This window comes from Rhea americana, unplaced genomic scaffold (assembly GCF_003343005.1).
Source record: "Rhea americana isolate MKP2758 unplaced genomic scaffold, rheAme1 scaffold_33, whole genome shotgun sequence".
Taxonomy (NCBI): Eukaryota; Metazoa; Chordata; class Aves; order Rheiformes; family Rheidae; genus Rhea; species Rhea americana.
In genome coordinates, this window is record NW_028186457.1 from 4,128,328 (window position 1) to 4,141,534 (window position 13,207).

Genomic DNA, 13,207 nt, shown 5'->3' on the forward strand with positions numbered 1-13,207 from the left:
TGCTCAGAGGATGTGTATGCACTGTGCTCATTGGTTTATGTAGCAGCCTATCTCCTCCTTTTCAAGACTTTTAATTACAAATTTCTACTGCTATCAGTGTGCTAGTAATCAAGTTTTATGATGAAAACACAGTATTTAGAATAATAATGCTCCTCTTCCCCTAAGAGCAAAGCCTTGTCCTCTGCAGCCTGGGCAATAGAATCCTAAGAGGATAGACCCGAATAGAGAACACAGGTCTGACATGATGCATTTAGCTCAGTGATCCATCTCAAATCTCTGCCTCTTTCTGCCAGACTTTTAAGGCAAAACTCTTTGATCTTGAATCAGTAAAATCTATTGCAAATTTAGGGTCCACTGCCACTTGGTTCTTACCGTATTTTTAACACAATGCTTTGCATCTGCATTTTTAAGCATCACACTTTTTTTTTAACTTTGTATTTTGCTGTAATTTTACAATTAAGTTCTAAAATAAAGAATAATTTGCTATGTTATTTCAGGATAGTTCTGCTCGTTTTCCTCTCACTTGGGACTTTGTTGTTATTTAGAGATGTTAGAGATTTTTTCTGTGTGGGACCTACTTCTAATGAAAATTTTCCATGTCTAGGATGAAGTGGTGAAGTTAACAGATAAATGTCTTAACAATGCAATTGAGAACCCGATACCAGTGGCAACATGGCTTCCAGCAGACATCAAAAGCAATATCCTGAAGGCCCAGGCAGAGACAGGACACAAGGTAAACACTCAACTGATAAAGACTTAGCCATTCCTAAATGTTTTATTTTAGAACTGGTCATGAGAGGACACCATTAATAAAACTCAGAAGATGTTCTGAGATGTTTAGCACTCTACAATTGCCGTGTGCTGGAGAAGGTGTCTTGGACCAACTTCTTGGCCAAGGCCTAAAGACTGGTAGAGTAAGAGAGCCTTTCAGGAGAAATGTGCTGACCACACTGCAGGCCGAGGCTTACATCTTTTAAGTTGGTGGGGGGGGGTTGTTTGTTCTTCTTTAACAGGCAACAGACAGAAGTTGTAATATGGGAATTCAGGTTAGATATGAGGAGAAATTTCTTCACAATGATGGTAGCTAAATACCGGAACAGGTTGCCCAAAGAGGTGATCCTTGGTGATACTCAGAACCTAACTGGGGAAGGCCCAGCATAACATAATCTGATTTAATCTGATTTTGGGTTTGGCCCCAGTTTGAGTGGGGAGTGAACTAGATGACCACCAAAGGTTCCCTTCTAACCAAAATTATTCTTTGCTTATAGATATACTTCTAGCCTGCCCTAATGCATTTTGTAATAATTATATTTTATTTGGCAACGTTGCTGAATTATTTTTTCTCTGAAGTTTCAGAATAGCAGAAATCATAGCAAGTCCATGAGCACTAAATGAACAGCACATCCTTGTGCTGAGAGGGAAGAACTCAACTTTTCTCTGACTCTCAGAACTGATACAAAATGGCAACAGGTATCAAAAAAACTTTTTTTTCCATTTCTCTGCCAGGTCACAAGAGAAGACAGCTTGACAAATATCAAGAATTCCAATATTCAGGATGCTGCTGTCAGGTACTGAGTAGCTTTGAAAGAAATAGGCAGGATCTAGTTATCCAAATACAAGACTGAGAATCTAGAGCTCTGAAGTCTTAGTGTTCTTTATGATCTTTCAGTGATCGTTGAATTTTACCTCTGAAAGTTTTTAAATTCACTTTAGTGTTACAGCATAGCTTAACCTGGTAAGTGAAGTGTTTTTAAGATGAGAAAAATGGCAAAAACTACAGGTGCAAAGTATTGTTATGTACAATCTAATCCAGATGCTTCTTTTGTTCTCTCATACTTTGATCTGATAAAAATTGTTTCAACGGCAACCCCAAATACTGAAGTCGTCTCTGACCCATGAACATCCTCAGTAGGGGAAGGGAAAGAGTTCTGTTTATAATAGCTCTTTTCCAGTGAAGAAAAAATTCTGTGTACAAAAACCTGTCACTGACGATTGATTTCCGGTGAATTATTCAGATTCATGTGGTTGTTAGTTCCGGATGGATTTCAGACATAGGAAAAATTAAAGCATTACAGCATGTGATTTCTTGACCAGTCACTGAAAAAGAGCATGTATCAGCCTTTGAAGAGCACATAGGGATATTGCAGTGAAATTGTGTACCCATTTCATTTGTACAGGAGCATTCCAGCAGGCAAAATCCAGAGCAGTCCTCCAACAACCAGCCCAGGATTTCAAGAACCAAGAGAGCTGCTGAAAGCAATCTCTGCCTCCAGCACCATCATTCCGTAAGTGATTCAGGAGAAAAATGTTTCCAGGATAAGGGAACCCCCTAGAGTTTGCCATGAAAGAGGCTTGAAAAGATGAAGAATGGTTAAGGGCAGCAGGATGAGCAGTTAAACAGGACTTCCATGCTGAGGAGAGGAAGAGAGGAGATAGCTACATTTGCTTCCTCTATTAACTGTTCTCTCTACATATGCTGCTAGCTTTCTCATGACTCAGAAGAGTGGATGTTACTTTTTTTTTTTTGTTTTTTTTTTTTTGTTTTTTTTTTTAAAAAAAAAATCCAGGCAGTACCTNAAAAAAAAATCCAGGCAGTACCTGAGTGTATGATTTTCATTGACATTCTTCTTCAGCCATGTAGTTGCTGATTAAACTATTTTTAAAGAAAGAACTAGCATATACAAAAGAAACTTGTTATAAAAGCATAGAAATAGAAATGTTCTGAAGGTTTTTAATACTGATCTGAAAATCTAAGAATGTAACATAGTCATAGCGTCTGACAACTGACTGACATCTTAGGCAAGTTAGGAATGTCAGGTTTGGGAGTCAGAAATCCTGGCTAAATTCTGATCTTTCCAGTGGCTGACTGAGTGGTTTTAGAGAGACCATTTAACCTCGTTGTCTCCATCCTCCTGTAAAATGGGAATCATTTGTGTTCTACGTATTTTAGTGCATATTTTAATACTTTGTGTGTTATGATAGAAAATTATCAAATACATTTATCACCACATGCTGCAATATTTTTCATGGCATATTTAATCAGACGGTATCATTTTTATAAATGCTTTGTTTAATATTCTGAGACACGAACTTTATTACAGTCACATCCCAGTAACCTCTGGGGAAAACAATCTATTAACGAAGATTCTCAGTGGTGCGTATGCTTGTTTTATAGCTGTTGACCTTTCTCTCCAACTCCCCTGTGCATAGACTAAATACTTTAATTACATGTTTAGCTGTGGTGAAGAAGTATGTATTCCTCATTTGCTTAATCTCTTGGTTCCAAATATGTAAGAGGGTTTTTGTGATCGACTCACTGTAGTATCTTAATTTCTAAAGGATTTTTGCAGCCTCTTGTTAAAGAATAATATATTTGATTCTATCACAAGGATTGTGTATGTATTTCTGTAGCTGGCTAAACTGAAGTTGGCAGCAGCACTAATTAAAATGAAGAAGTAGCAAATGCGAAAAGTCTTTTGTTCTCGGTAGGGCACAAGGTTCCTTTTTCTTTGGTCCCTGATTCCAGTCTAGTTGTAAGTGTTATTTCTTCTACTAGTAATTCTCATTTTTTTTTAAACCGTACAATTGGTAGGAACCCAAGCTTTACCTCAGCCGCTATCTCATTTCCAGCAACAGGGAACACCACATGCTTTGGAGAAAGGTAAAACATATGAAGTAATCTGTCTTCCCTGAAAGTCTCATGCTGAGATTCCCATCACTGGTAAATCTTTTTCCTAATAGGACTAAACTAGATCAAATTCTGCTACTCCAAAATGAAGTGTGGTGATGCTAAGCTACTCTCTCTCCATGTGTATAAACTTACTATTTTCTTTTCAAGACAGAATAAATCTGATTGATTAAGCATAACTTTCCTATATGCAACTACATCTAACTAAGCAAATTTGCTGATGCACCTTTAGGTAGTGTTGCAGTGATTAATCAGTGTAGGCCAGGCCTCAGAGTACATAYCTTAACAAGTAGTAAGGGAATCTCCCAGACCTTTTGAGACAGGTGAAATACCTTACATTCTGCTGCCTTTGGCTCTAAACAGCAAGATGAGAGGACGACAGGGAAAGTTGCAGTTCTCTGTAGGCAAAGTAAGTGCTGAAAAAACTTCAAGATCGAAGACACTGATACCATTGGGTCTCTAGGATACCAGCTRCACAGCTGTTCTCTGAATCTAGAACACAGCAGTGATCTAGAGGTAGTTGAGTATTGCAAGGCAATTATTTCAATGTGTTCACTGACATCAGTCTTTTGTGTGCCTTGCATTGATCTGTAGTTATGTTTCCAGGCTAAGCTATCAGGAAGGCACACTGTGTTTCATGCCATCCATGCCGCACAGTGATGAGAATGTTTTCTCCTTTCAGTAATGTGTTAAATGAGGATAATGCTTCCCCTGACCATGGAGAGTTACTGATTCCAGCTGATCTGGCTCCAACTGAAGAGGCTGCTGTTTTAAAGGTATCACTACCTGTCAGCCTGGGAGGTTTCTGTGTGTCACATTATGAGCTTCTGATGCCTTTTGGCCAACAAAACAGACCTTGCTGTGTGCCTATTGTAACATTTATTTTGGGATGCTGTTTGTGAATGCCAATACCAAAAAGTGCTTTCTGGTGCAGAGAGAGACACCGTATATAGAGGGTTCTGAAGTCCATTTCAGGTGATCCTTTCAGGTTGTTTGTCTGGCACTTCTTATAACCTGGTTGATCATTTTCCTCACGCTTGTGCAGAGCCTGTTATAGCCAATGGTAGACAGTAGCAATAACACCTGATATACACAGTTCCTATCAAAATAATCACAGAGAGAAAAGTTTGAAATTTGAATATTTAGGTGTTTTTTTTATTATTATTAGTCCCCATGAAATGGAGGAGTCAACTTTCCTKTGTCCCTCTCCGAAACAAAGGCTAGTAGTAACATTGGACTCAGCTGCTATTTCTGCAGACCAAGGGGTGGTTCTGAATCAGTCAAGCAGCATCCCCTTTATCTGTTGTCCCTCTAAACCAGCATTATGTAGTTGATTCCACTGAACTATTATCACTTTGTCTCCAAGTTCAGAGCCTCAGCTCACAGACTTTGCTGACCTTCATGCAGAACAGTGCAATAACCCAACCGCGCACAGGAATGCTGGGCAGTTTCACAGGTTACATGGCAATGAGATTGTTTCCAGCATGTTGCTGAGAGGTAGTAAAACGAAAAGGCTATTAAAAAAGGTCATATAAAAAGATTTTTAGAAAACAGACCTGATGGAGGGCAGTGTTCATTAAGAACACTGGTCTGTAACTCAAGATGCCACTGGAGTACTCAACAGACCTATCTGCTTACTAATGGGAATTCTGTTAATAACTGGTTTATTCCACAGAGTACTCCAGATGACCAGGACATTTCCTTAACATCACTGCCAGAGAATCTAATTGACTTTTCAGAAGCCACCCCACGGGTAAATATATTTCAAAACCAAACTACTTTCCTCATATATAGAATGGATTTTACTGTTGACTCTCCTCAAAAGGAAACATTGTCTATAGACTGTGCTATAGCTTAGTTTCTGTCTATCAGGCTTGTACCTATGGTAGTAGAGTAAACTGGTGACTGATCTGGAATACTGCACTTATGCCACATACAACTTGTAATGGAAGTGAAATAACCTGAATTGGTTTCAGAAGTTGCTTTGTATCTGTGCCACAAGAGCTTTTATTTTTATCTTAATATGCCTGTAAGTGCCAGCCTGCCTGTCAGGCTCTTATATAATGTGTGTGAGTGTATGTATGTATATATAGATATATATATAWAAAAAGACATTCAAAAATAAACTTACAAGTAAAGGACTATTTTATATAGATTAAAAAATCTCTTATAAATTGTGCCAGGGAAGAAAGGAGTTATAAGGTATGCGCCAAAGAAAAGGGGAAGGAGGAGGATCTTTAAACTGTTCACAGAAGTGTGCTGTCAGTTAGCTTTGTCCACAAAGCAGAAAAAAAAAACGAGCTCAGTTGCCTTTTGGAAGGGAGCTGTATAGAAACTGACACCAGTGAGTTTCTGTGACTAACAGAGTGTTAGCCATATTCAGTTTGGACACAAATTACCTTTTTGTGTGAACTCACCTCACTTGTACCTAATCACTAGCCTYGTTCAGAGACGTTTTGTATGGAGAAACAGTGTCTGACCAGCAGCAGATGAATATCTGAGTTCACTATAAGGACAGTGTTGTTCCTAGAATGTTCTCTGTAGCACCAAGCCTTTTCTAATGACCACGTCTTTGCTTTTCGTAGGTGCCTTCCCAGCCCACAATAACCCCAAGGTGGATAGTGCCAGTGAGTTCTTCAGCCATTCCTCAATGATGATGGAGAATTTAAGAGCCAGTTTTAAAAAAGGAGGGGTGGTAGTGAAAAAGTTTTTGTCATGGATAAGAAATAGGAGCTTAAGTAAAACATATCTTGTGTTTATTAAATGGATGCTATGGTGGTTTTGCATTTGTAATTTGAAAATCTAATACAATACTGCAGCAGACTAAAACTAAAACAAACTAATCCAGCCTGGATAAATCAAGCRGTTTAAATTGAACATAACCTGTTGATATTTAAATAGTTGAACTTAATTTTTGCTGTGTTACATTGCAGATAAACACCATGAAGTTTCTTTAGGGATTTCCATGTAGTGAATCCCACCATAGAACTTGATTAGTCTTATTTTTCAGTGTTTTGAATGAATGCTGCTGAAARACAAGCATATCTAGTCCTGCATTTTTTTTAATTTCAATTTTCTGTTTCTTTCTCCCCAATTCAGACAGGTTTGATTTCCAATGGGCCTTTGGGAATTGATGTTGCCTTAGCTCTGAAGGCAATGAAAGGCAGCACGGAGGCTCTGTCATCACCAGCTGGATTTCCACCATCCCAGCAGATGTCTGAAGTCCTTGCAAGGTAGGGTCTCATCAGCACTTCAGGATGTGTGTGTATGAGGCAGAGAGGAAGTGCATCCACCTACCACTTCCATTTAAATAGTTATAGTGGTTATTTGGATAGAATACCTGTTTTTGCTGCGCTTGTAAACTGTAGTTCTGTCTACAGCATTTGAAATTTTTTAAATCAATAGAGCAGCCAATGTATAGTGTGCATATTTTTATATAACATAGTTTAAAGGGGAAGAAAACATTTTTATTCAGATAATTAAAGAAAAAATGAATTGAAACAAAGAATGCAAATGTTGCTGGAGTTGGAGGTAAACCTATTTCATTGTAAGTGCTATAAAGCATTTTTTTTTCATTATCATTTCAGTTCTGTTTCTTTCCTTATCTGGTAACATCTTTTAATACTGGACTAAAACTATGGTACAAATGAATTTTCAGAGAAATCTCGTTACAGTATTTCAATYCCTGTTCAAAGGTTTGCTGTTTTTTCCCTCAGTTATTTCCAAACCGTAAGGAAGTCAAAGCAGAAAGTGTAGAGGCTTTTCCCCCTGCTATTGCTCCTCTGCCRTACCAGTGAGGCACACTTAGCAGTGAGGATCAGGTATTTGAGGGAACCCTTTTATGAATGGAAGACTTCTGCAGTTAGGAGGTGGATGGCAGTGCATCTACTGCTGCACTCTGAAACTGATTCAGTTTGCCCTTCTGCAGGTCATCCAGTTGGAAAGTCTGTGTATTGGTCTTTCTGAAATACAAAAGGAAAGCTATTATCTCCCCTTTGAACAATGGTCATCTCATAGTTTATTCCTAGCAGTGCCTTTTTTTTTAATCCCTCATAGCAGATCTTTTGGAGGAGTGTATATTAAAGGGCCTCATTTTCTTCCTTTTAGCCCAGTAACTGAGGATGCTACAGTGAGGATGAAATGTTTACTCACCACTGAGCTCTAGAGGAAGGAGCTTCCACACTTTCCACCTTGTGAAAACTCAAACCTTCTAACATCTCCAAGGGAAGGACTTGTTTGGGATCAAGCTTTTGCTGAACTGGGAGTCAAACAGCCAGCTGTTTTGCTAGTATTCAGGAAGAAGCTTTCACATTTTATTGCAATCCAACTGGAATTACAGCCTAACCCAGGATATAAAACCACATGAAAGTTTGATCTTCTCCCTCTGGAGAAGTGAAATACCACACTGGACTTAGTTCTGAACATAAGGAACGAAATCTAGTTGTGTTCCATTCAAACTAGGTTTAGTCTTACTTTTACACTGTGCTGCTTCATAAATGTTAATGGAAAGTGTTCACTGTGATGTTAGCTAAGTAGTGTTTGAACACTGCATCCCGGGTCTTGATAGATTAATAACTAGAAGATTAGGAGACCTTGTAGGGCCACCTTGTGGCCATACTGTATATGGTGGCTCACAGTAGTGATGACTTTTTTCCTATAGCCAAGATCATTTTCTTCTGTGTGATTATTCCCTCTGTTTTTTCTTTGTTTTACCAGCACATACATGTCTTTTTGGCCTTAAAACCCTTTATAATCTTTGCACCTCTTGTTACAATACCTGGAAAGAACGAAAATCTAGTCTGTGAGTGACCAACTACTTTGACTGGATTTGAGCTGCACTTTGCAACCAGGAAAAGGAAAACTAACCTGCCAAACAGCTTATAGTATTAGCAGAGGTCCCACATTTTGACCCTGCTGATTTAATTTCTTTTATGACTCAAATACATGTGTTTTAGTCTACAGATGTGTATTTAGTTTTGAATGCTGAAGCAGTGAAAGTATGAGTACAGCTTACTTAAGGAACTGCTTACTGGTTAGTTTTGTTGTCATTTAGGACTAGGAAGGAAAGGACTTTTCTTGTTTATTTTCATATCATTTCTAGGTATTGTTTCCAGATGTAGTTTTGGGAATACTTGTCAAGTGTATTAGCGACATGAGGGTACAACTGGATGGGTTCTTAAATCTGCCTCAAAACCTGTTCCAAGTCTCTTCTGGTAGGTGTTTGTGAAACAGAGTGGAAAGAGTAAGATGAAAACAGGAAAAAAGGATGAAAGGTTTCCAAAAGCGATTTACTCTGTTCAGGGGCAGGAAGGTAGGCGCACTTGCAAAAGCATGCTCCACAGTGCTAGTGAAGGTTTTTTGGTGCTGAGGTGAAGTGTGAGATTTGATATKTACAGTTCAAAAAGCTCATTTGCATCCTGGGCAACAGAATCCTTGTGTGGAAACCTAGAGGTGATCCCAAGGACCCTGGAGATACGTCCTGTGAAAAATATCAATGCGGAGCCAAAGGAGGGAGAAATGTAGAAGCTCAGCAATGAATTCCACATCTCCTAACAGGGAAGTGCAGGTTGAGCAACTGGGGTTGTCCCTTCTTAGGAAGAGGCTTGTACATATGAATGAGGTGGAGGATGTTTTCTGCATAGTGTTGCTCTTTATGAATATTTATATACGTGTGTCTCTTAGAAACAATTTTCAATGTGAAAGTTAGATCTCAAACCTGTATGCTCAACTTCATTCCCGCACACCTGCTGTGCTTATGTTTATCAGTGTAGACAAAGAGTTGGACCAAACCACTGTGGGTTGTGTGAATCCGCTGGTGTCCTGCTAGCCTGCTTCTTTCAGACTAGGATGTGTCTTGGACGTTTTTGCTGCTGCTTTTGTGCTCTTGTTTGCAAGATGTTGAATGAGAGTGTTAAGGATGAAACCACTCAACATTTACATGGCCCACTGCCACTCCTCAAAACCCCAGAGGCCTTAATAGAGAAAGAGAAACCAGTGGGAGCTCTGAGGACTGACATGACCAGAGTGACGCTCTGCAGACAATATTTGCAGCCATCGCCTCAAGATCCAGGAATCAGGATGGATGACAGGTGCTTCAGGTTCCCTCTCCTTACTCAATGCATAACAGGGGCACACTGCCTGCTCACAGCACTGCCAACCAAGGGGAGCTGCTGTTCTGGACCTTGGGGAGTGTTTCTGCCCACCAGCCATTCAGCTCCGTCACTGCTAYTTCCAGTTGAGTATTGAGTATTTTTTTATATTCTAAGTCTGAGCCTTATTGCATATTAAAATGTAGGAGGTTCCTGATTCAAATATCAAATCAAATATCAAATATCTTAGTCTGGATTAATACAGTTGCTAGCAAGTTCCCGCAGGAGAAGGGAAGCTATGGCTGCCACCGTACACTTCCTGCACAAAGTCAGTACTGTGTGGGGAATCTTGGCATTTACTATTGATCTGTTTGCTCAGCAGCTGAGCTGGCATTTGCCAGCTACATGTGTTAGTTTTGTAAATAGACAGAATGCAGTAGCATTTTCTTTAAGGCATGTTTGATATTTGACTCTTCCCATTGGGTTCAGGAGCTCTGTGAACTNAAAAAAAAAAAAAAAAAAAAAAAAAAAAAAAGTAAGTTTACAGTTTACAATGTTGTGTGTTAAATAGCATACTTAGATTCCTCACGAGGAATCACATCTGGTAAATAGCATGTGGTGCTGAAAGGGTCCCCTTAAAATCTAAATGGTTCCAAATAGCAAGCTGTTACACTTTTAGTGTGACCAGGGAGGGAGTGTTGAAGGGGAATGTATACATACAAACACATAGAAAGAAAAATTCCAATTGCTTTCAAAGGAGTAAGTTTTTATTCAGGTTTCAGAGAACTGGTAGACTAGTACTTGGAACTTCCTTTAAAAGTTCAAACTTTTTAAGAATCAAATTAGGGACCTACTTAAAATTTCTAGCAACATCAGAGAATTGCAAATCCAACTCATCACTTTCAGTGATGTCCTGATAATTGGAGCAAATGCTCACTCCGTTTAACTCAGCATAGCTTATTTAGCTATTCCAAATCATTGCTTATATGGGGAGACCAGAGACAAAGTTAGGTGTCTGAATATTTGCATCACTGTTTTACTTATAGCACTATAATTGAACTGCTGTATCATGACTGGCTAACAAGTAACGTAGCATTACTTACCAGCTTTATTTTATAAAAGAAATAGGCAAATTAATTCCTGCATTTAATGTTATAAAGTATCAATTAATGCCTTTGTGCCACTGGAAAAAAGGGATTTGCTTAACCTTGTGATACTATTGATTGATTGGATATAAGATCCAGTCATCCTCTAAAAGGTTTTTTTTTTCGTATTTATTTTAAGGGATGGGATTCACATGTAAGACTTTTCCCTATTGTGTGAATCCAAAGCTGAGACATTGGCAAGTCTGCCAGCCACTTAGAAGCTTTGGAAGTTGAGAGAAATGAATAAATGCAGCTACATGTTGTGTTGCAGTCATTTAGAAAAATCCATTTCTCCATACAAAAAGTTGGTTTTTTCCATACAAAGTTACCACCTACTGACTTAATGCATATTCCAGTTTATATTCCTTACCTTGCCTTATACCTTTTTGCTGTGTGTGCCTGTAATGCTGACCAGATGGGCAGTTTTTAATTCCATAATTAAAAAATGATTATTTAATTAATAACAGAAAAGTGATTGTATACTTTGAAAGATTTTATGGAAATCTTAACATTTATTTAAAAAAACACAACTTAAAACTGATTAACCTTATGGACATGGATCTTAGAAYTTCATTTTGGTCTCACCCATTTAACCTAACAGTAAGAGACTGCAGAATCTAAATACAGTGGTAAATACTCACATCTTATAACTACATCCTTTCARTATCAGAATTAAAATGCAGGAGTTTAGGATCTCGTACCACTTGAATTAAGGGAAGCTCTTCTTCAGTTCAACAGTAATAGGGTTTAAAACTAGGTAAGTCAAATGGTATAAAATACTTAAATAATAATCAATCATGGTTAATGTATTAATGCGTATAATAAACCATGTATTAATGCGTACTTTGTCAGAGCCGGATAGCAGTATGAAAGGTATGTTTTGGACAATTTTCTGGACACAGAACTTTGGCAGAGAGAAAATTTGCTGCAGAGGAAAAGGAGCTCAGATGAACAGTCCAGTTACATTGAGATCTCTTTCCACTAACACTTTTCAGCCCTGTGTCTGCATCCTGCTCATTCTAGTTTCTTGCAAGCAAAGCTGTACTGTTAAGGCCAGCCTTTCCTTCATGAACAGCACGGGATACATTTTTCACATTATGACCATGTTCTGACACAGCCCAAGTCATCCTCAGGTAGAGTTAGTGGCTCTGTCTCATGACCAGTTATCATTTAAAGGTCAACTATCTGGGCACGCAGAGGTATTCGTTAGTCTAGAAGGTTGCAGTGAAGTGATGTAGCTGTTAGACACAGTTGCACCACAACTTTCATATGCAGCTGGACAATCATAACTTTTATACCAAAAAAAAAAAAATTCATGCTAATGGCCTTTCACTGATGCAAGTATAATCCATGTGTGTTTGATTTGAATGTTAGCACTACCGAAATAACTACAGCGCCTTTTGCACCACACTCAGATGGAAGTAGAATTAGTGATTTCATTAATTACAGCATCTTTTCACAGTATTAAGGAGGGAAATCCAAGAATTGGAGTAGCCTGTTTGAGAGCCGGGATCTTTCATTCAGCATCACATTTGAATTTGTGCGTATACAGGAGATGAGGAGCAAGTACTGCTCCATGTGTAGTAAAGTCAGACCCTGCACAGCAGGAGGCTGCAGGATTTTCCTACAGAGTTCACCTCCACTTTACTGTTTGGCTTGAGCACTTTGATATAAACACATACAAACACACACACACACCCCTCTACCTGTAACTGGACAAACTTATTTTTAAAGTATGTAAGAATATTTTTTTAGCTAGATGTTTTTTGTTAAAGCCACACTAACTACTGTATTTTTACCTTTTATATGTAAAGCTTGGCAATAGCTCTCAATGTATAATTTATTTGTTTTTTTATAAAGTGCACTCTCTTGCTTCTCTGTTTCACAATGGTGGTGGTGAGTGAATTACTTTAGGCACTGCACTGAGATCTGTATTGAAACTGTACATGGGAACAAGAAGCTGTGATTTGTAGTCCACTCAACCCAGTCTTGAAATGTTTGTACTGTAGTCTTTTCTTAAATATACTACATCAGTGTAAAAGTCTCACAGAGTCATCTTTTAAGCATGGCTTTTATAGGATGGCATCGCTATAAAAGCCAGGTGTGTTGGCCAAAAATTAGAAAGTGGGCTATGCATTTAGGGTTTGTGAGCTGCTGCACCTATGAAATCCAAGCTAGACGTATGTGGCAGAGAAATGCTTTGTTCCTGAGCGCTCACTAATGGTGCAGTCACTGAATTGTTCTTCAAAGCCATRTAGAGTTCACAAAACAATGAAACAAGTTTG

General features: G+C 38.5%; 1 protein-coding gene across 2 annotated transcripts in view; it reads left to right on the plus strand.

Annotated features, from left to right (window-relative positions):
* The window catches only part of EPB41L5 (erythrocyte membrane protein band 4.1 like 5), a 57,003-nt gene extending 47,746 nt beyond the window's left edge, over positions 1-9,257 (plus strand). Inside the window, exons 19-26 of one of the 2 annotated variants that reach the window (XM_085310999.1) lie at positions 605-733; positions 1,507-1,568; positions 2,178-2,285; positions 4,371-4,464; positions 5,364-5,441; positions 6,274-6,315; positions 6,788-6,921; positions 7,796-9,257. In XM_085310999.1, the coding sequence (XP_085167125.1) occupies positions 605-733; positions 1,507-1,568; positions 2,178-2,285; positions 4,371-4,464; positions 5,364-5,441; positions 6,274-6,315; positions 6,788-6,921; positions 7,796-7,853 (705 nt within the window). In that variant the 3' untranslated portion in view covers positions 7,854-9,257. The remainder of the gene's footprint in view (positions 1-604; positions 734-1,506; positions 1,569-2,177; positions 2,286-4,370; positions 4,465-5,363; positions 5,442-6,273; positions 6,316-6,787; positions 6,922-7,795) is intronic. The other variant, XM_085311000.1, reaches the window with a different exon arrangement.
* Positions 9,258-13,207: the final 3,950 nt, after the last annotated feature.